This window comes from Sinocyclocheilus anshuiensis, unplaced genomic scaffold (genome assembly GCF_001515605.1).
Source record: "Sinocyclocheilus anshuiensis isolate Anshui unplaced genomic scaffold, SAMN03320099.WGS_v1.1 scaffold2381, whole genome shotgun sequence".
Taxonomy (NCBI): domain Eukaryota; kingdom Metazoa; phylum Chordata; class Actinopteri; order Cypriniformes; family Cyprinidae; genus Sinocyclocheilus; species Sinocyclocheilus anshuiensis.
This window is the reverse complement of record NW_015552703.1, coordinates 14,720-38,198: the sequence shown is the minus strand read 5'-3', so window position 1 is coordinate 38,198 and position 23,479 is coordinate 14,720. Positions and strand designations below refer to the sequence as shown.

The window sequence follows — 23,479 nt, the reverse complement described above, 5'->3', positions numbered from 1 at the left end:
AGAACTGGTACCCTCTTTGGTAATTGTAATATTGTTCAGGTTTATCTTCTGATAGTGAAGCAGTATTAAAGCACATCACCACCAGACATTTGTAGCAGGTGCTTCATATACAGGACACTCAGGAAACAATTTAACTTATTTCTGCAAAAAAGTAATAATGAAGTAACTACTAAATTGTTTCATATCTTTTTATCATGTCTTTGTTTTTTTTCACCAAATTATGGGGAGTTGTATCAATAAGAGTACTGATAATTATTGATACTTTTCACTGCTATTATTATTATTTAACTATACCCTTCCTCAATGTGACACTTCAACTTTTTCAACTGATTATATTGCGTAATCTATGAATTGATGTGGTCAGTTTTCTGTGCTCCTTACTTGGTAACACACTGCATGGTTCAAGAACAGGTGTGATGTTCAGAATGTTTTGGCTTAGTATTTGTAGAAAGTAACACCGAATAAATAATGATTCAATAATGAATGCAGTGTGTTTTGTCTATTTTCAATTAGAATGTAATGTTTTTTAATTGGTTTGTATTGCATGTAATGAATGTATTTACTAAAAATCCCCTATAATTAAATTGACCTTTAGGTTTTAGAAGTTTTTTTTGTTTATTAGTTATATTTTAAGGTAATGGTCGGCTCATTTTAAGGTGAGATGTAAATATATAAAAAATAAAGGTGCATGTGGTGTTTTGGTCGTTATGACATACTTGGTTGGTCACTGCGACGAACTGTCCGGTTACCACGATGCTAGGCTGGTAGTTTGTTTTTCCTCCCGACCAGGGTAGGGGGAGAGGGCCTAGGTTCAAGCGTCACACGGTTCGCTACACACACATTTGTTTCTGTGAATTGTGGGGACTTTCCATAGACTTCTATTCATTTTAGACTGACCAAACAATATTTTCTATCCCCTAACCAACCCAATCCTAACCCTAAACCTACCCCTTACAGAAAACCTGTTTGCATTGTAACACTTTCAGATATACATAATATACTATTTTTAATTTCCCCCAAAAAATGTCAGGTTTTACCATCTTTGTGGGGATATTTGGTCCCCACAATGTAGCATGAACAAGTACACACACACAAGTAGTTAATATACACAAAGGTGATCACAATATACACCAGTTAATTAGGGAACCCCGTCACAGATTTTTTTTCTAGTAATTTAACGCAATTATTAGCACTATAATGCATTTATATAAATGTATGTTACGTTTTCAAAATAAATAAATTGTATTTATTTATTTATTTTCAGTCACAAATTAGTCGCGTGCCAAGCCCGCCTGGTTTCGCGGGCTTGGCACGCGAACCTGGCAGTGGGTAGGCTATATATAAGATGGGGTCTGTGCCCACCGCGCGCACAGCCGGACGCACTTCTGAGTGGACCCCACGTAGACTACTGTAAATTTTCCTGAGGTAAAGGTCTTTCTACTTAACTTTTATTTAAATTCAGCAAAATATAAATAAAACAGACATAACACCTCAACAAAACAAGATAACATAAAATATAAAGAGAGGATACTAATAAAATCGAAGTAGATAAGGGAACTGAGGGGAACAGTTCGTTTTTCTCATAACCGTCGCCTTCACATATGAATAAATTGTCAGAAATTCTACGGATTGACTTTTTCAGTAAATATACTACATATACTTCCCACATAAACTGTATTTCTGTCTTTTTTCCGTGCTACATCTAACCACCCGTCAGCGCCGTACACTGTTATGTTGTTGCCGTTAAATGCCGTTATGTCTGCGTGACGTCATTTGCGCTGAAGGAGTATCAAACGAGTATCGGAGAAGCTTCGTCGTTTCAGGGTTATTTGTGTCACATTGACATTGCTTAAATTACTTGAAAAATAAACTAATTATATAATTATCCTCAATAATATCTTCACATTGTTTGAAAATTGACGCTGTCTCACAGGCTTGGCTGTGAGCGCGCAAGCTGCCCCTCTCTGACCCTGGCGCGTGCAATTAGAGAGAGACAGAAAAGACTCGCCATCCGTCATTTTATAATATTAAATAATACAATTTCAATTCTTAATGTGCATTAATTAATTCTTGTGTTGATTTGTGCGGTTTCAGCTCATCAGTGCATTTCAGATTTTATTGTGCATATTTGTGCATGTTTTGAATATTTAAGGCTTAAATTTATTACAAATTTATTAGTAACGTTACAGTCTTTGCATGCATATATGATTAAATCAGAGACTTTTTGGAATTTATACAATGAAAATGATTATCTTCTCTCTTTTTTACAGTCTAACACTTCTATCTGATTTTTGTAAGTGAACAATCTAGCAGTCATCCTGCATTTCTTATTTGCCATACTGATTAGTCAATAAATATCAATTAAAACCAAGTACATCTTAATTCCTACAGACATGTGTAATATCCCACTCATATTGTCATGTATTTTCTTTTTCTCCCCTCTGCTTGTGTCTCAACAGCTGCTGAATACACCCCAAAGGCTCTTTTAAGAGCCATAGAACAGAGCGGCTTTTTGCTTTGTAAGTATGTTTTGACTGCACATGCATTTTAGACAGTTACATTATTTACTTTAATTGCTTAAGTAATGTTAACGGTATGACACCTTTTAGAGGCTCATGTTTGTAACAATGGTTTGTAAATAACTGTTCTTTAATCTTAATGACTCTAGTTATTCTAGTTAAAGTTATCCTGCACATATGTTATACAGACCTATGTCCTTTCCCCCTTTTGCTTCTCTGCAAACAGATAATTGGCATCTGTATAATTTTAACCATCAGGCATATTCTCAGAGTTTGACTTCGGATTTATCTCAGATATTCATATTATAGTTTTTCTCAATCGATTTGGCTCAGTTCTCAAATTAGTGTTTTTTTTCTTCTCAAAACAATTATTTCAGATGTTTGAACAATTAGTTTATTTTTTAACATCAGATTTGAATTTCCTATTAATTTAAGCAAATTGTGTTTGTGTGCAAATGAGTAAGTGCAATTGTCTAACATTTGCACAATAACGAAATGCAAATGGCTTGTAGATCAAAACAGATTGAATTCTCAGTGAAATTGTCCAACTCTTCACAACTTCTAAATGTTCTATCATCGTGTGAGGCATCACATGCAAAATTATCCATTCAATTACCAAAATCTATCAGACAAGCATGTAAATTCCATAAATATCAGACATGGAGTGGTTGTAATGTCTGCCAAGTTGGCAAATGGCTTTAGGGTTGCAAAGGGGCAGAACAATTCTCGTCAGGGGACGTCTTTTCAAAGTGCAACAAAGACGTCCAAAAGATGTCGTTTGGATGTACTTTTGCTCAGTGGGTATCATGTTAATTCTGTGACACTTAAAAGCACTCTGTGTACTACAGCACAGTTGAAGAGACAGAAAGGTGTGGAACATTTTGAAAATAGCTACACTGTGCCTATTTTGTTAATACTGACTGTTAACGTTAGTTAAGATGCACTTTACAAATTCCCATTAGCCTGCTTACTGAGGCACAGCATTAAAAATATTTTATCTAGTTAGTTGGCCTAACGTCTCATTTTAGCTAGCTTCAACTTGGTCCTTAACTTGTTTTCGAGCCTGTTTGCACCTAGTCTTAATACCACCCCTTATGAAAATTTAGCCTGGTTTTATTATAGTAAAAGTGTAGTTGTCACGCCCCTGGACTGTTTTTGTTGTGGTTTCTTCCCCATGTGTTCCGTGTCTCAGTTTTTGTAAGGGACAAACACAACTGTAAATTAGACTATTTGTTCATGTTTATTTGTGAAATTAGTAAGTCTGTCACTTCTATTTTCAGTTATATTTTAATGTGCTATATGTTGCTTTTCTCTCTGCTTTAAACAGGCTCCTGACACTTAGCGACAATCCTGTCCTTACAGAAAGGTATGTCACAGATGATTAGCAGCTGTTTATAACAGTGGTGTATCCAGAAATAATAATTTGGGTGTGCCTGTAGGATTTTAGGTGACCTTGCCACATAGCAAAAATTTTAAGAGCTCACACTTAAAAAAACTAATTTGGAGCCTGTTTACCATTTTTACCTACAGTGATGCAGCCTAAACTCACAATATTCAGAAAAAGTACAAATAATGTGATGTAAACAAATATTTTTCTAACCACATTTTTGTATCATTATTTAGAAGGTCATCACAATATCATTGTGAATGTACGGTGGCCGAGAAGTGCAAAGCAAATCACAGTTGAATACGAGATTTGAAAAGGGAGGAAAAAAAGTTCGGCAAAAGGCGGGATCGAACCCGGTTCGATCGCGTCAAAAAGCCAAGGTCACACGCTTATTCATCTGCATCGCTGGAGCTGACGATTTATAGCCACTTTTAACTAAATGTAAATAGACACCCCGTATTTTTTATTTCATAGTAAGGGCAATTCATACAATACATTTAAACTGAGCTACTTTAATACCATCTCCGAACTTTCTACCACGACTCTGCTGTTCTTCGGCTGGTTCTTCCTGTATACGTTGATTGACAGATGTCTCGTCCAGTCAGCGGTGAGTAATCCCAAACCAATGGCGCTGTCTCAAACTATACCTACCTCTTCCGGTTTGTCTGATTTGTCGTTGTGTTTTCTGACTTGTTAATTTGTTTTCGGATTTGTCCTTGTGTTTTCTGACTTTTGTTTTCAAATTTGTCATTGTGTGTTTTCAACAATTGTTGTTGTGCTTTCTGAATTGTTATTTTGTTTTTTAGACTTGCATTTGCATTTGTAATTTGTTATTTTGTTTTCAGAATTGTGATTTGCTTTGCACTTCTCAGTCACCGTAGAATGGCCAGAAATATGGATGTCATTTCTGCTTGCAACATAGGACCTTGATTTCACTCATAAGTCATTTTTGCAAGGCATGGCATGACATATGCATTTCACGGGACTCTTCTGAAGAGAGAGAGTGTGAAGTGGGAAGTGTTATCTTTGATGGCATCTGGTTGTTGTTTGCAAGTAGGCTATGATTATGAAAAACTTTTTAAAAAATTTAAAAAATTCAGAAAGGAGATTGTGAGGAAGACAAGAAAAGACCATGTAGGGGAGTTATCTAGCCTACTGTCAGCGCAGATTCATGGTAAAGAAGCGCTGGTTGTTAACCTGCACCTGTATGTAGGTTACTGAGGCTAGGAATAGAAAGAAACATGGATGGACTTACTTTTTTAATGAAAGTTAGAGTATTCATGTAAAAATACAGAAAATACGTCATATAATTATTCAAGTGGTCAAGTGCAAAGACCTCAAGTGTGGGTGTTTGGACAAGGCAAGAATAGTGTGAAAACTGATAAGGGAAATTATTTTAGTTTTAAGATGTGGGAAGACATCAGATGTGAAATGGCTTAGTAATGTTTATTTTGGCATATCTCGAAAGTATCATGGAAAGCAAACTGCAGACAAGCAACGCTATTGCTTAATACGCAAAATCTAGTAGGTGGAAAGTAGGGGTGCGCCGATTGATCGGCTACCGATCGCTATCGGCCGATAATTACGTTGGATGATTGATCTGCGGTCTCTAAAAGGCCGATCTAAAAAAAACGATCTCAAGCTTGATGATGCTGCCGTGAGAGGTTTGGCAGCGGCACCGTCTCAGTCTCTGTCCGGCACAGACAATAATTATTGCGGGTGAAATAATTATAATGCTGAAGGTGAGGTACTCACCTTCACGTTTTTTTCATTTAATAACTTATAAAGTAATTTGAAAACCTTGTGTGAGACGTAATTTCACAAACAGCGTGAGTGAATCACCGCACGCTCTCTCTCTTTCTCTCTCAAAATACGCAAATGGCTTCAAATCACCACACATCGCGTCTGTCTATAAGCGAGCTGCACGCTGCACAGTTGACACAGGAATTGTCACTTGCACAATTGAGGCAGTGTCACATCGTCACTAAAGTTTATAAATTGCATTTATTTTTAATTCTTGCCAGTGTTTAACCATTCAGCGCTTGCGCGCTCTCCTGGAGACCGTACGCTCATGCACACTCACAGCACACACACATAACGCCAGGTTCACATTACTCCGTTTGCAGTGCATCCGTGGTGCGTATTTTTTCTGTGCTCATGTTAACGGATTACAGCGTTCACTGCACACGGTTGCGGTCTGGCAGTGAGTTCCAGGAGCGGTGCGTCTGCTGTAGTGCTGAGATCGTTTCCGCACCGAGTCTATTGCTGCGCTGCAAGTGTTGAATTAAAGTAACAGCGCATGGTTTGCAGTAAATATGAACATGGATTGACACGAAAATTTTGTAATTGCACCATAAAGGCATATTATTAAAGTCTACTGTGTTTCACAGTCAACACATATGGCTTTTTGCCATGTGAAAAAAAAGCACTGTGAAAGCACAGTCCATGCTGCTTACCCTCTCACAAGAGTCACCTAAGAGGGGAATTCCCCCCATTTTCAAAAATGAAATTCAGGCCCTGAATAACTGTCTAAAAATCCTGATTGGGGTATCACTATAAATAGTTATAAATGATAAAAAAGAAGGCTTTAAAGTGCCCCTATTATGCCTTTTCGAATATTACCTTTCATGCAGTGTGTCATGTAGTTGTATGTGAACATAAACTATCTGCAAAGTAGTGAAGCCGAGAGTGCACGATAAATAAAGTTATTGTCTATCAAAAAAAAAAAAAGAATCGGCTCGTAATCGCCTAAACGAGTCGTCAGGAATTCGAATCTTATTCTGTTACGGCTCTACGTCACGAAGTAACACATTTGCATAATATCCGCCCACGTTCTACATCGCCAACTTGCCTGCCCACAAACACAGTAACATTTCTGTGTGGTTAACATCATGTCGAGAAAACGCTGTATCCTATGCTGTGAGAGTAAATTTGTTTTATCAAATCTTATAATTACCAAACTTGTCTACACTTGACACTTACCACTGAGAAACGTCCTGCTCCAGTCGTGCTTGTGATTCAGTCTCTTGTCAATCAGCCACTTCGACCGTGTCTCCAGGGCTGTCATTCCGTCATGGCAATGGACGTTTCGTTTCTGACACACGCTGTACGCGGTAGATCAATCCAGAGCTAATCTCTCTACTGCACAATGGACTGCGCCTTCTGACCAATCACAAATACATATACAATTATGAAACTAATAAATATAGTCAACATTTATATGTTAAGATTGTTAGCAGATTGTAGTGGTCTCATCTCGTGCTCTTTCTTTCCCACATGCAGCCTTACATTTAACTCTCCTGTGGTAAATAAAGCAAAATAAAAAATGACAGAGCCTCAGCTGTTTCTTGCCGTTTTTACTTAGTTTAACCTATTCACACAATGCAATATGCAAATGTAACATTCGTCGCCATAACCATTCATAAATACTCTTAATTTGTATAATAACAACAACATTTATTGCAACCACTCCATTGCAGAGCTTTTAAAAAACTCTTTCAACGGCTCTGCTCCATCGTTAATTCTAACTGGTGATGCAGTGCACAATGACAGTTAGGTGATTTTCTCTCTCCACTTCCTGTGAAGTGATGTATCAGTGTTCCCTTATTCCCTATGCGGTTTGCAGTGCCCTTTGAACTGAACATGTTCGCTTCCTTCGGATTGGAATCTCACTTAAGATGGCGGAATACCACTTTGCAGTCCACATACGGTCAAATGGTACGCACCTCAACACTCCCTTCGAATTGGAATCATGGTGTTATATCCTGTGATGTCCAATTTGCAGGGCACTTACATTGAATAGAACAAACGTCTGAAGTGATAAGAGATACATATAAAATGTGCAGAGCGGTGGTACTCGATGACTGGAATTGAAAACCAATGATATAGTTAATTTGATTTGCTATTAGACACAGTCCAAGCAGGCATGGTCTGTTTGAAATGGCCATAATGTGGATGTAATTTTTGTAAGCTAACCCTAGCATAGGAAACTCAATGCGAGTACTGATTGCCATTTCTTTTTGTACCCTTTATGTTTTTTTCTCTTGTATTTTCTTTGTTTCTTGTGTGTCTCTGAAGTATGGCAAATACACCCTCTTACTGGACTTTGAAACGAAAATCTAGAGAAAGAGTTAAACAACAACTGGAGTCAGTTCAGTGTGGTTTTGGTTGTAGTGCTGAAAATTTACCAATTGACAGTTATGAATATCCAGTTAACACTGATGAGGACTTTATGGACTATGAATCATCTTTCCCTGAGGAGTTAGATTATTTACATTCTGATAACAGTAGTTCTAGTGAAGAAGAGGAAGCTTGTCTGGAAAGTAGACTAGCAACCTGGGCATTGGAAGAAAACAACACACAGTGCATTGAATAAATTATTGGGAATTCTAAAGGACAATCATCCATCATTGCCAGCTGATGCAAGAACACTACTCAGGACTTCACGGTCAGAGTCAGTGGTTGTCCAGGAAAAGGCTGGTGGGACATACCATTACTTTGGAATCCTGAAGTCAATGAAGACCACTTTGGAGGCAAATAAGTGCAGTTTGGCTAATGGTGTATGCCTAGAATGTGGATGGGTTGCCAGTATTTAAAAGTTCTTCCACCCAGTTCTGGCCCATTCTTGGAGTCATCAAGAACCTCCCCCAGCATCAGCCATTTGTGATTGGGCTTTTCTGTGGCACCAGCAAGCCAGCAAGCCTTCTTGAGTACCTGGAAGATTTTGTGGCTGAAGTTGTGTTGTTGGAGAAAGGATTTTCATTTCAAGGATTTACAATGAGGCTCCAACTGTGCTCAATGGTCTGTGATGCTCCAGCCAGAGCTTTTTTGAAGAATGTGAAAGGGCACACAGGCTACTCGGGGTGTGAGAAATGTATGCAGGAGGGGGAATATGTGAACAATAGGGTGGTATTCCCTCAAACTGATGCCCGCCTTCGCACTGATAAAGACTTCAAAGAAATGGCTGATGAAGGGCATCATCTTGGATCTTCACTTCTTGTTGCCACATCTTTGGGCATGGTCAGTGGGTTTCCATTAGACTACATGCATCTTGTCTGCTTGGGTGTCATGAGGCGACTCTTGTACCTGTGGCTCAAGGGTCCACTGGCTTGTAGGCTCTCAGGTTTACAGGTGAATAATCTCTCTGAAAAGCTCTTGGAGATCAGAAAAAGTGTGCCAGTGGAATTTGCACGAAGGCCAAGATCGTTGAATGAAGTTGGTCGATGGAAAGCCTCTGAATTCCGCCAGTTCCTGCTTTATACTGGTCCTGTGCTCCTTAAAGATTTCCTGCATACTGCAGTATACCAGCACTTCTTGCTTTTGTTTGTTGGAGTGTTCATACTGTCTAACAAGGCACTGCTTGAGGAGTACACTGACTGCAAATGATGCACTTGTGTTGTTTGTTCAGCACTTTGGAAAGCTGTATGGTGACATGTACCTTTCCTACAATGTGCACAACCTTGTGCACCTTGCACAAGATGTCAAAGTGCATGGGAACCTGGATTCCTTCAGTGCCTTCAAATTTGAAAATTTCATGCAAAAACTAAAGAGGCTTGTTAGGAAACCAGAATCTCCCTGCTGCCAGGTTGTGAAGAGGCTTGCGGAGAGAGAGTCAGTACAAATGCAAAGAGTAGAAAGTTCAGGTGTAAGGAGAGAACACACATCTGGACCTCTACCACCATGTTTTCAGTGTCCACAACAGTACACCCAATATAACACAGAGCTCTTCACCCTTAAACTTGACCAAGCCAACAGCCACGTCTACATTCAGGGAAAGGTAGCAAAGATCAGGAATATAATTGTTGAGAAAGAGGAGGTACACCTGGTCTACTCCACATTTGCCCATCAAGAGTCCTTCTTTGAGTACCCCACATCTTCCTCTACATTTGGCATACATTTAGTAGATGGCCTCTTGGACATGACACAGCACTGCAGTATTGGACTGGTTGAAGGGAAGGTTTTCCTTATACCTCATGGGAGACAATTTGTTGCTGTACCTCTAATACATATGAACTGACAATTTAAACTCCATCCAACAACACACCAGAACTATCTCACCCCCTTGCCATCCACTATCTCTCAGCCTCTTGCTTGACTCTTTCCACAGTCTTATGAAGTTGTATATGTAGTATGTATTACGTCTGTCTGTCTGTCCGTGAGTGTGTCTGTCAGTCCATCCGTCTGTCTAGCTGTCCATCCATCTGTCTGCCCTGCTTGTTGCTGCCTCTCCTGCCAACAAAGCTTCTTCCCCTGATCTGCAGTAATCTCCTTAACTGAACAGTAAGTAGTTACTGTAAAATGTTTTCTCTATTGCCGTGCAGGGTTTAAAGTGAACTTTTTTGCTCACTACTCACATTCACATTTTCACTAAGTTAGGCCTACAACTAAAGTATATTTAAGTATAAATGGCCAAGTAAGCATAAATCCGTTTTAAACGCATTAAAACACACAACTGATTAACTTATTAATCAAAAAATGAACATCAAATTATTTACTATTTGCTATTAGTGTTTTTACATGATTCTCTATAGGCTGTGATCATGATATTCCTATGCGTCTGCATTCACACAGCACTGCGGCTTGGTTGTAAAGAGTAGCTTTGTTCTGGCAGAAGGATGACGGGGGTGAGGAATAGGGAGGGAGGGGGCGGGGTGCATTTGACAGCTTGATGAAGGGTCACTGTGTTGTGGTGTCATGTAGGCATTATGGAGGTTTTTTTTTCTGAAACTTTTAAAATTTTGTAATGACAAGTGAGTTAGCTATCATAAAGTAAGTAAATGCTGTTCTGTAAAGGTGCGTTATTTGTGATATGTGTGTTTTAGCTCCACTAGCCAAAGTGTGTTGCCCACCATTGCTGAATTTTACCTGCATTTGGTGGGTGGGTGGGTGCCAACTTTTAACCCTGGTGTCATGACATAAACTAGTTTGTTGCAAGACATTTTGCATCACACAAGAACATGACCTGTACTAGGTAGTATTTTTATACCCAACTGATTACTAATTAAAGTACACTTTTTATTGTGTTACATATTTTGTATTAGGTGATTATGTATCTAATAGTACTTTTCGAGGAGGAAAACAAAACTGGCCCGGTGGCAAAGGAGTGGTTTTTAGATGGCCTTGCTTGGTGGCCCCCATACAGGAACAAGTCCCAGATTCTCCGAAGTGTCCAAAAAAAGGTTGTCCCCAATCCATCAAAGGGCTGGAGACAATTTGCTGCACGTGTGCTCTACGAATCAGGTAATTTTCAGTGTAGCAACATGCATTTGAGTATTACAGCATCTGGCGTTGCTGTTAACCCTGGGTTAGGAGACCCCGGGCGTGGCACAGGGGCTCTCAAGACATTGGGGATGCTAAATTGGGAAGGGATTTTTGATATCTCAAACGGTTTGCTCGTGGTGAGGTGATGAATTTATGGCGAGAAATGAGAAACAGGAAGTGTCTAATAACATCCACATACATTGTCTGATTTTGATCAAACTTCAGGGGTTTATAGCGCCACCAACTGGCAGCAGGAAGTGTGTCATTTTCAAAATACTTTGAATTCAGCATCTTATTTTTACTCAATTTGCTTCAAACTTCATCAGAATAATGTCAAAACGGCCGATGTAAAACTGTTGAGGGGATATAATTAGGTTAATAATTATGTTAATTGCAACATAAAAAGTTCAAAAGATGCATACATGTGAACTTATACATTTTTTGTGCTGCAAATAATAATTTTAAACTCATTTGATACTGACCTATGGACTGCACGCGAGTACCAAACTGAGTCCTCTTTCTAGTCTGCTTGAGCAAATGCACAGAATATTGTTAATGGATGTTTTGAGAGTATCCATGCAAACGCGATTTGTTTTATCTTCACCCCAAACCAGAGCAGGTTCACGACTTCTTCCACCTGTAACGGCAGTACTACTCGGTCACCTAGCCATATCGGCTAAAATGCATAAGCATTTGCACTTACTATGGGCTCAACAGTCCTTTCAAGTTCGTCTTTCTCCATTTAAACAAGCGTGTGTTCAAAAAGTAAAGAAATGCTTATATATTACTTAACTGGCCAACGGAGCGAACCAACCCCGTGACGTCACACGTTGTGGTACTGCAAGATGGTGGCACCCTTGCTCCAAAAGCTATAACAAAACATAATTTTTTCTTTAAAATGGTTACATTAATCGTGTTTGTTATCATTATTTTAATTAAAGTTGAAGTCAATTTACTAAATAATGTAAATTTGACTGCCTGCTTCACTTCCACTTTAACTACTATCACTACCTATACTTTGGCTACATGTAACCAGTTTATGTTATAGTTGAATAGTTAACATGCTAAATGTTGCTTACAGATTCAATTAACAAAATACAAGAAAAGTGGGAAAAATCATGTGTAACATCAGACCTAAACACAGACAAAGAACACGAAGTTACAACTGTACGACAACGAAGGAAGTAAGCACATATTTCTTTGTTGAATATGAAATAATCCTCCTTTTAGTCTGAGTTTTGACTGTATCCCACAACATTTATGGAACTGTGTTGTCTTTATGGTTGAGGGAAATGTTGTCATATTTGCTTGTACCTTTGCTTGTATTGCATAATATTATGCATGAAAACCAAATAATAATGGTTAATTTACTTACATAGACCAAAACGTCTCAGGTCACCATCACCCTCATCAACATCATCACCTCCATCAGAGGAAGATGACCATTTGGCAACTTTACAAGAAACTTGCCTGCCCAAAACACCAAAAAGGGTTAATCGACTCCCTTCCAGAAACCTAACAGCCCCTCCTCCCTTACCAGTGGTCACAAGACCAAAGAGCACAGATGCCATCAGAGCTGGTAAGCTTGTTCCGATCTGTATCAAAGTAAATCACATCTAACACTCAACATCGCTAGACATGATACAACAGAGAATATTTTAAAGACATCAGAACGTTTAACTACTCATTCTTACCAAACTCACAAATGTACACAGAAAATCACATATACTATTAGCCTACTATAGCATTGCTGGTGGTATATATTTGCATGCTTTTTATAAAATGTTGTTTAGCATGTTTCAATGTCAGATAACAAAACGTCAGCATTTGTGTAAGAAAATAGCTTTAGCCTACAGATTTTTAAAAATCATCCCTTTTAAAAGACCCTCCCTTTAAGTAGAATCTAAAAAGTTATTTCCCATATGTGCAGCTTCCATTTAAATGTTCACCTGACAAATTAGACCTACAATGCTTACTTCTGCTACTGGAATTTTTGGTTACACTTTATTTTAAGGTTTCCTTGTTACAGAGTAATAGTAATATTAATTAACTACATGTACTTACTATATGGTTAGGGTTAGGATTAGGGTTACTTGCATGTAATTATGCATAATTAATTGTACAATAGTAATTACATGTAACATGTGTAACGTAAAATTCACAAAAGACTTGTGGTGACAAAGTCATGCTAGTCTAATTTTTGTGTAATGTTTTTCATTTCATAACAGTGATTTCACAGGCCCGACCAGTGTCCTCCAACAGTGACCCTTGCCCTGTTCCAGCCTGGCAACCCAGCAATATGGACTGTTCTCAACGTAAATGAGATGACATAGTGAAGATAGGGTGTATCTGAAAAATTTACAAAAGGCTTCCAGTGACAAAGTCATGCTAGTCTAATTTTTGTGTAATGTTTTTCATTTCAAAATAGTGATTTCACAGGCCCGACCAGTGTCCTCCAACAGTCACCATTGCCTTGTTCCAGCCTGGCAACCCAGCAATATTGACTGTTCTCAACGTAAACAAGATGACATAGTGAAAATATAGCATATGTGAAAAAAATCACTGACCCAAGCATTTCTGATTTTATTTGTGAGACATGTGAGACTAACATCAATAAATGATTTCTTATTCGAAGGGATGACATCAAATTTGAGGCAAGATTTGGAGATCAGACTAGAAACAGACTGTCATCAAAGGCCAGCTTACACTGAACGTAAGCATCTTTCAGAAATTCCAGACAGTAGGCCTTTCAAATTAACCTAACATGTGCAGAGTTAATAGCTTATTTAGGATTCTTTCATTAATCACAAACATGAGATAATGACATTTTTTTTTCCAAGTAACAACAGTTAGTTGGAGACCAAACGAGGTGGAGGCACATCATCCAACTCCACGGCCTGATGATAGACTGGGCTTTCCTGAACGTAAGCTATTTAATCCTATTACATTGTTTGGGTCTATGGAATCTGTTTTGTTGATGTTTACTAAAAAAAACATGCTGGAATTAATGTACTAGTTAAGGCTGGGTAATATAGCTGTCAGGCTCTGGGCCAGGTTTTGTGTGTGTCTTTGCTCCCTATGTGCTCCGTCATCCAGTTTCTCTGTCTGGTGCTTTGAATTCATTGTTCCCAGGTGTTTCCAATGTTAATTGTCATTAGTTCCAGGTGTCCCTTGTCTTCCCCTCATCAGTTCCTGTGTATTTAAAGTGTGTTCTAGTTCTTGTCCTTGGTCAGTCGGTAAACGTCATCCTGTCCTCCTGATGTGTCGAGTCCTGTGATCCCCAGCCTTCGTTTAATAAACCCTTTTGAGTTACTTTACTCCGTGTCTCCTCGCTCTTTCGTTCCCGTGTTCCTCGTGGGTGTGAACCGTGACAATAGCTAAGAAACTTATGACAATTTAATGTTTCATATCAATTGGTATCTGTAATTATTTGTAATAAATATGTAATAAGAAGTTTTTATAACTTTTTTTTTAAACAAAAAGCAGAAGAAAAAAAGGTTTAAATTTAACTACTGTATTTTTAATTTATCCAGTGTACAATAATGCACTCTTGACATCCATTAAAATAACGGCAAAAACTCGAATGGACTATGAAAACGAGAATAAAGCCGTACAAGCTGCAATCCATTTCTTACTGGTTAAAATGAACGGAGACTATCGCGTGGGATCTGCGCCTATGACCCAACTGAATGTTACCTACATGTGAGACATGTGACATATACTTCTTTCCCTAGATCAAAGATATAGCCTTCGTGACACACATCAACGAATGCCAACTACCTGCACTGGTACGTTTGGTCACATCTTTCTCTTGATGTTGGAAAATTGCTGTAATAAGGAAAAGTTTAATAATGGATTTTTTGCTGTATTTCTAACAGCAGTTGAAAGGATCATCCTGGAGCAGATTGGGGAACTTCACATCAAGGTGGACCATTTGACAGCCATTGTTCAATCTCTCAGTCAAACCAGGGCTCAAGAACAACAACCTCAGAGCAATGACTGTGACCATTTATTTCCCATCTCCACACTTAGTGAATTAAACTGCTTTGATGAAAGGCTTCTTCGAGATGGCGATTTTAAGAAACATGTGGTAGGTTCTCTAATACTTTGAGATGTGTATACAGTGTGTAAGCGACAACAAAACGTTGAGTTGATCAGTTTAGTCCATTGTTTGTGTTGGCCTGCACAAATCTGAGCAGGAGGGTTAAACTTATGTGTTCCAAAGTAACAAGACGTGACAGAAAATAGGATTTAGATTGTCTGTAGTAACATTTGCTTAAATTTACATTTACATTTAGCAAACACTTTTATCCAAAGCGACTTACAATTGGGGAATACATAAAGCGATTCTTCTTAAAGAGGCAAACAGACACAGGAAGTGCTTGTAATACCAAGTTTCAGGCATTGTTCAAGTAAGTACATAGCAATGGTAGGAGAAACCATGTGCCTGTATGATGGGACCCAGTGATGTAGTGTATATGGAGAAGAGGACGGGTCCAGGAACTGATCCCTGAGAAACGCCAGTGAGCAGTTGATGTGCTTTGGATAACTCCCCTCCCCAGGCCACCCTGAAAGACCTAACAGTGAGATAATGCAGTGGGGAAGGTGCCTGTGAGGAGAGATGTGTTGATGATGTGTGTGAGTGCTGGTAAAAGTGTGGGAGAGATTGCTTGGAGAAGGTGTGAGGGGATTGGGTCTAGAGGGCATGTTGTAGGATGGCTGGAAAGGAGAAGTTACATACCCTTGCTTTAATTATGTATTTCATTACAGATCGCAAAGCTGTCCACAACAGGGGGAAACTCTGTTAAAAAAACAGTGTGGCGGGTGTGCAGGAAGGTCTTTAGTCCTGAAATTGCCACCCAACTAAATTGGTGTGGGAGAGGACAGAAGACTGGCATCAAGTCACGACCAGTGCATGAAGTTCTACTCTGTAAGTTTTACTGGGTTATCAGTAACAATCACATTATGGGAGACTTAATCAATATTTCTTTTTCAGTTTATATACAGTTGTGCTTAAAAGCTTGCATACATCGACATGTTGTTTAATACTGCCATTTATTTGCAAAATATAACTGATCATGCAAAAGACTTTTGCCACACAAAGGATATTGGCCACACAAAGCTGTTTATTATCACAGAGTTGTTTGGCTCATTTATTAATCATGATAACTGAAAACACAAAAATGGCCCTGATCAAAATTTTACGTACCCTTGAATGTTTGGCCTCATACACAAGTTGCTGCACACAGGTTTACATAGCTGCCAGAGGTCAATTTCTACACATGTGACTTTTTGTAATTGTAATAAATGTGTGTGAAAATACTGTAGTTAGTGATTCTCTTAATGTAGTTCTCGAGGGGATGAACTGAATTAAATGGATACTGAGCCGTGGCTATATATATATATATTTTTTTTTTTTTTTTGCATGATCAGTCTTATTTCCAATTAAATGCCAATATTTAATTTTTAGGGTTTTTTTTAGTTTTTGAGTTTTAGATAAATGGAAAAGGTAAGATTATATCTAGATAGTTTTTTTTTTACATCTTACATTAAACATTTGAGTATTTTTGGATCCCTGAGTGGGAAAAACAGCAATACCGCTCTCCGTTGCTATATATATATATATATATTTTTTTTTTTGCATGATCAGTCTTATTTCCAATTAAATGCCAATATTTAATTTTTAGGGTTTTTTTTAGTTTTTGAGTTTTAGATAAATGGAAAAGGTAAGATTAGGATTGGAAAAGGAGGTGGGATTAGATTTATGGGTTAACTAAAAATAAGATTAGGAAGAGATTTGGGTTAGGGGGAAAAAAGGGGAAACAGAATTAGGGTTTAGAAAAAAAAAGAGGTGTGTGGGAGTTGTTTTTCTAACTTTTTCTAAGTTGAAGGGAGCATGAGAGGTGTTATTTTTAGAATGGAAGGTAAAAGGTTGTAAAGAATGTATTGTGTAAGTACTACCGGTAACACTTTATAATAACTTTCATTAATAAATCATTAACAAACATTACATAATGTTTAACTAATCATTACTTAATATATTCACATATCTAGAAATAAGAGATATGTGCTTGTTAATGTTAACAAATGAAATGATTAAATATTACCAAATGATTAACTGATCATTATTTAATATAAATTGAAATGTTTACAAATGTCATTAAACTTTCAATTCATATGATCATGCATTTTTTTTAAATATTCAAATGATTTTGACAGATGATTTACAATGTTTAAAAGCTTCATTAATAAATCATTAACCAACATTATATAATGCTTAACGGATCATTAGTTAATGTTTACAAATGTCATAACTTTCAATGCATTTTAAAAATCTACAAATGATTTTAACAGAAATTATTCAATCATTACAAGTTTATTTGTTAATATACTTTTGAATGATTACAAATATCATTAACTTAAACTTCAGTTCACATATTAGCTAATGCTCATTTTTACATTAACAAATGTTGTAAAAATATAGCTTAATTAGTCATTTTAAGCACTTCGCAAGTTATTCATGTTAATATATTCATTAACTCAATCACAGTCTTTAAAGGTCATATATTTGGTCTTTGTTTGTTGTGTAGACTTCTACTATTTGCACATCTTTAATCATTTATTAATTATTTGTTCATGTTTTTTGCTGTACCCAATCTAAAGTGGAAACTATTCATCAATTGTAAATGATTATAAACATTTACTAATCATTAGTACCTTTATGAGCAGTCATTTTGATGATAAAAACTGTCTCAAATGACCAGAATTCACCCTATTTTCACATCTTTACAAATCATTTATTAATCACTTGTTCATGTTTTTGCAGTACCCAATCTAGAGTTGAGGCTATTCATAATTTGTGAATGTTTATATACATTTACAATTTTTTTAGTATATTTATTGACACTGGACTTTTAGTAAAAATATTTCAAAATTTTACTGGTTTTGCTGTACTTTGGATCAAATAAATGCATGCTTGGTAAGCAGAAGAGACTACTGTATATTGAATATATATATATATATATATATATATAATAACATTCCTGTCCCCCTCACTTCTGAAATAATGGCTACGCCCCTGAGTATATTATTTTGTATCATTAAACAGAACATTCCTTGAATCATACATCAACAGGAGGGGAAAAAACACATTTTTATTTTTTTTTAATTTATCATCTATAAAAACAAATGCAATATACACAGATTGAATCGTTTTCTTTTATAGTAAACGCTTTTAATCATTGTATAACATCTGTCAAAGTCATTTGTAGATTTTCAAGATGTGCATGATCATATGAATTAGAAGTTTAATGAAATTGGTAAGCATTTTAATTTACATTAAATGTTAATTACTTAATACATTTATTAGTAGGGGTGTGACGAGACACTTATCCCATGAGATGAGACGAGACACGAGACTGGGTCCATGCGAACGAGACGAGATTTTTAGACTTTTTACAAGAAAGCCTCAATGATGAAATATATAAGGAAAATATATAATATATAATATCTTTTATTCAACTGAAAAAACACAAAATGCAAAAAACGTAGGTGCATTTTGAAATCAACTTGTACTTTATGAAACTAAACTTCTATTTGAATGAATTATATGCAGCAATAAACAACATGTAAACTAGAGCTGCACGATTTCAGATAAATTGAGAATCATGTTTTTTTATATAAATTGGAGATCACGATTCTGAACAAAAAAAGATTAGAAAACTAAACAAAATAACATAATTTACTAGTGGTTCTGACAAAATGTACATTAAGTCTTTTTAAAAAATATATTTAGAGCCCGACCGATATGGGTTTTTTGGGACCGATATTAGAGAGTAAAAAAAGGCCGATATTAAACAAATTTTTTGCAATGATCACTCAAATGTGGTGATCAAACACTTATAATGATGTGACAGAGATATGTAATGATGGAGGCAGGGCATTTAACAATTTAACAATAAACTTTATTATCCAAAATGAGTCTGACATCAGTGCACTTCACATCAGTGAAGTTTATTCAACTTAAATTCAATTAAATTCCATTCAACTTTATTCTGTTGAAGTTTATTTCACTTTGGAACATTCATTCACGGACTTGCGCTGTCTTTACACACAGACGAAACTTACTAGAGAAGTGTGAAGTGTGACATAATATACCTCTGTAAATAAATAGAAATTCACGTCTCACGCACTTTAATGCCCTTTGAATGTAACGTATACGTTCCCTTCGAACTGGAATCATGGGGGAATATCATGTGAAGTCCACTTCGCAGGGCACTTACGGTCCAATAAGCCAGCGCTTGAATGCTGCTGCCTGAACAAGAGACCTCCTTAGTGAAGTGAAAGTGTTGGCTGGTGTCACTATCTCGCGAACGTGCCGGCGGATTTCCACCAAATTGCCACACTCCGCGCATCGGTAGCCCCCCGGGATCGTCAGATCGGTCGGCGCCAGACCGCGAATTTAACCACCCCTAACTCCCGAACCCCGGGGGCTATCAACGCGGGGGTGGTCTCATTCGAAAGAGGGCCTCGAGACATACACTCGATTTGCATTCAAATTCAAAGTTTCAATGGTTTTCCATAGACGTAAGCTTTAAAGCATTTCATCCAGGTCAATGGAGCACGCTCTGCCGGACAAACTAAGTAATTACACCATGCGAATTTAACCACCCCTAACTCCCGAACCCCGGGGGCTATCAACGCGGGGGTGGTCTCATTCGAAAGAGGGCCTCGAGACATACACTCGATTTGCATTCAAATTCAAAGTTTCAATGGTTTTCCATAGACGTAAGCTTTAAAGAATTTCATCCAGGTCAATGGAGCACGCTCTGCCGGACAGACTAAGTAATTACACCATTTCAAGCATTTTATCTGCGTTATATGTTATGTAAAAAAATGTTCATATCGGCAGCATATTCGCCAATACCGATATATCGGCGACAGGCTCATATCTGCCGATAATATCGGCTTAACGATATATCGGTCGGGCTCTAAATATATTTATTTGAACAAAATTTTAAAAATAAAAAAATTCAACGAAGGAGTCAGTGTCAATTCATAAAGACTTGTTTCACTATTGGAATCTCCTGAATGAATGATTCAATGACAAATACTTTTTTTAACGGGCAGTTATCGCCACCTCCTGGCGGAAGAGTATAAAAGCGTTACAATACATACACGTGTTAAGATACTTTCATTTTGTTCGCTACTGTAGAGAATAAGCGTTTATACTCAAACTATAAACTTTTATCCCAGTACTTATGTTATTTAAATGTCTGTAACACAGAAATAATGATGTGTGGTTGAAAAGACTGTTTGTGTTGCTCTTTCTGGATCAGCAGCAGCATGAATGATTCATTAACATGGGCAGCGACAAAACATGCTTCTCACGCTCCACTGAAGCTCGCGATGTGAAACTGATGTGAGCTGAATCATGGTCATTCAGGAATAAGATTGTGTGCGTGTTTGAAAAGAGACTGCGATCTTTAAACGATTAATCGTGCAGCTGTAATGTAAACACTGCAAATTGTTTTGCGAGGATATCATCACATTCTCGCGAGACCAGTCGGATCTCGTGAGATCTCGTGCCGCGAGATCTCGTCACATCCCTATTTATTAGTAAACATTAACAAGCACATTATTTCACATTTCTAGATATGTGAATATATATTAACTAATGATCCATTAAGCATTACATAATGTTTGTTAATGATTTATTAATGAAAGTTATTATAAAGTGTTACCAAACTGGTGCTTCCCTCTCTTGATAGTATTATTTTTTTTCTAAATATTTTCCCTTGTAGTGTCAATTCTTAGGAATGGTGCCCTGACACACATCACAGAGGCCGAGATAGAAACGGCTATACAAAACTGGCTCGAGTTGAGCAAAGATAGACTTGGAGGGCAGTGAAGGCAGAGACCACAGCTTTAAAAGTGTGCCAATCAATGAAACTACAGCTCTGGTTTTGACTGGTGCTAAGGCAGTGCAATATGAAATCTAGGTTGTGGTTTCAAAATCTAAAAAAGCTAGGGATTAGTTACTTTGCAGTCCTACTTTAAATTCCCCTGAGCCACACTGATGCTGCTTAGCTCATCACACATTTTAAAGGTGGCATTCTTTTTCAAGCAAAGATAGCAACTTAATTACATTTAATTTTCCTTACATGCACCCTGACATTTACATTTCATTCATTTATGGCCTACTGTACAGAGATGAAATTACAATAAAATGAATAAAATGCATTTTTAAAAACAAGGGAATTTGATGGATTCAGCCTTTAGTCATTTACCTCATCTCTAACCAGATCATTCAGGGCTCAGTAGATATCTGAACACTTTTCTTTGTTGTTGTTTAATCTTGAATTTCTGCCTCCCCAGAAAAAAGGAACAATATAATTTTACAAGCATGTGGCATTAAAGGTGACGTAAGAAATTCTAAATAAAGTAAAGTAAAGAAATATAAACTTCTAAATTATAAAAATTTCTATTTGTTGTTGAAATATATTCATTTGTGGCTGTCATAACTTGTTTCATAACAGATTTATTTAATTAAATAATTAAGACATCTCTTAAATAAATTATGAGTATATAGTCTAATATTTCCACAAAATGCACTTCTCTAGAACTAGGTGTTTATACAGCGATCTGTCACGCCACATCAACCAGCATCAAAACGGCAATTATTGTTTGAATTTACTGAAAAAATTGACATAATTATAAAGATGAGAATTTGTTTCTTATCAAAAATAACAATATATAAAACTGGAAGTTTCCAGTGAAGTTCCACTCTTGCAGTATTATTAGATAAGAGTATTATCATCATGCAGTATTTCTAACAAAGCTACCGACAATGTTACAACCAATGCTCTGTGACTGTGACATGGTTTAATGCGTGTGCGTTGAACATTCAAGTCATTCTACACTGAAGGGTGGAGCAGAGTTGCCATAGAAATGGGGCGGCAACACTGCAACTGACAAACAGCAAAACATGCTACTGATTTCACTGCTTTCAGGTAAGTTTAGTCCCTAAAATCACACAAATATTACATACTGTTCCTGACACTTTTCTTACTTGTAATTGACAGGTTTCTGTTGAATGCTTCATAAAAATAGTTTTGAAAATATATTTGAAAATGTCCATATGCATCTCAACCGTTTTCAGATGAGGTAGGCTAACTATTGATTGTGATAGATTGTTTGTTTGTTTATTATAGAAAGATTGTTTATGAAAATTTTTGTCAGCTTTTTAAAGGTTCTGCTGGTAATTTGTCAATTGGTGATTGAAAACTGGTTAATTTATTTAACCTAAACTTATGCACTGCATGGTTAATCAGTAACTTATATTACAAGGACCATGAATATTGGTTGAAAACTAGTTCAAAGGTGTTTTGAACTTTCATGGTAAACAAATATTAATAGAAATTGTTCTGTGATTTCAGGAGGACAGAAAGAAACACTCCACAACAGATGAGAAGCTCAGAGTTTTCATAGATCTCAAAATCATACAGTCACTGCTGGAAAGGGTTCAAATACACAAAAATACTGGAAAACCAAAGAATTCATGGGACCTGAAGGATTTTTCTGAAGAACAGCAAGCAGTTTAACTTTTCAGGACAAACAAGGGACTCATGAACAACTATCACACAAAAAAAAAAACAGCTGTGGATCATTCAGGTAACAACACAATATTAAGAATCGAAACTTTTTTTGAATGGGGTCATTTTTATAAATTCAACTATTATTTTCTCTTGTGGACTATATGCAAATGTCTTTTATGTGAAATATCTTATTCAGGTGAGTACTAAATAAAAAACACTGTAGGTAGCTAAATATGACATTAGAATGGGTTTAAGTAGAATGGGTAAAACAACATGCATTTTGTATGATCCTTCTTATTTTGGTAAAATAATTAACATTTTGCAAATTCTGCAAGGTGTATGTAAACTTTTGACTTCAACTGTATTTTTAAAATTACTGTTAATGTCTTAATGTGTTTCCAGCAATTTCTCAAAGGGGAAGGGCTAGGCGCTCAACAGCGGAATTCTTAGTATAGTTTACATCTCAAAAAGTCTGTTAACATCTCAACCGTTTTCAGACAAGGTAGGCTAACTGATTGTTAAAAGTACTAAATTGAAAGAAGATCACAATGTTGTGTTTCGGTGATTTAAATCAAATGTCCTCAATATATAATACAATAATCGTACGTTTTGAAACAATGGTTGAGTGGATAAAAATGTGTAACTGTAATGAAAGCATCAGATTAGGTTTTGAAAGAATGTCTAGTGGTGTTACAAGCGTGATCAGTTTGGATTTT

General features: G+C 36.9%; 1 protein-coding gene across 1 annotated transcript; it reads left to right on the top strand.

Annotated features, from left to right (window-relative positions):
* The first annotated feature begins 8,865 nt into the window (after positions 1–8,865).
* LOC107667721 (uncharacterized) lies at positions 8,866–22,054 on the top strand. Its single transcript, XM_016459445.1, has 12 exons — positions 8,866–9,204; positions 9,314–9,839; positions 10,966–11,145; positions 12,248–12,350; positions 12,546–12,745; positions 13,395–13,481; positions 13,802–13,879; positions 14,007–14,090; positions 14,901–14,954; positions 15,045–15,256; positions 15,937–16,096; positions 21,993–22,054. Exons 1-12 carry the CDS (start codon positions 8,866–8,868, stop codon positions 22,052–22,054), a joined length of 2,085 nt encoding a protein of 694 aa, XP_016314931.1.
* Positions 22,055–23,479: the final 1,425 nt, after the last annotated feature.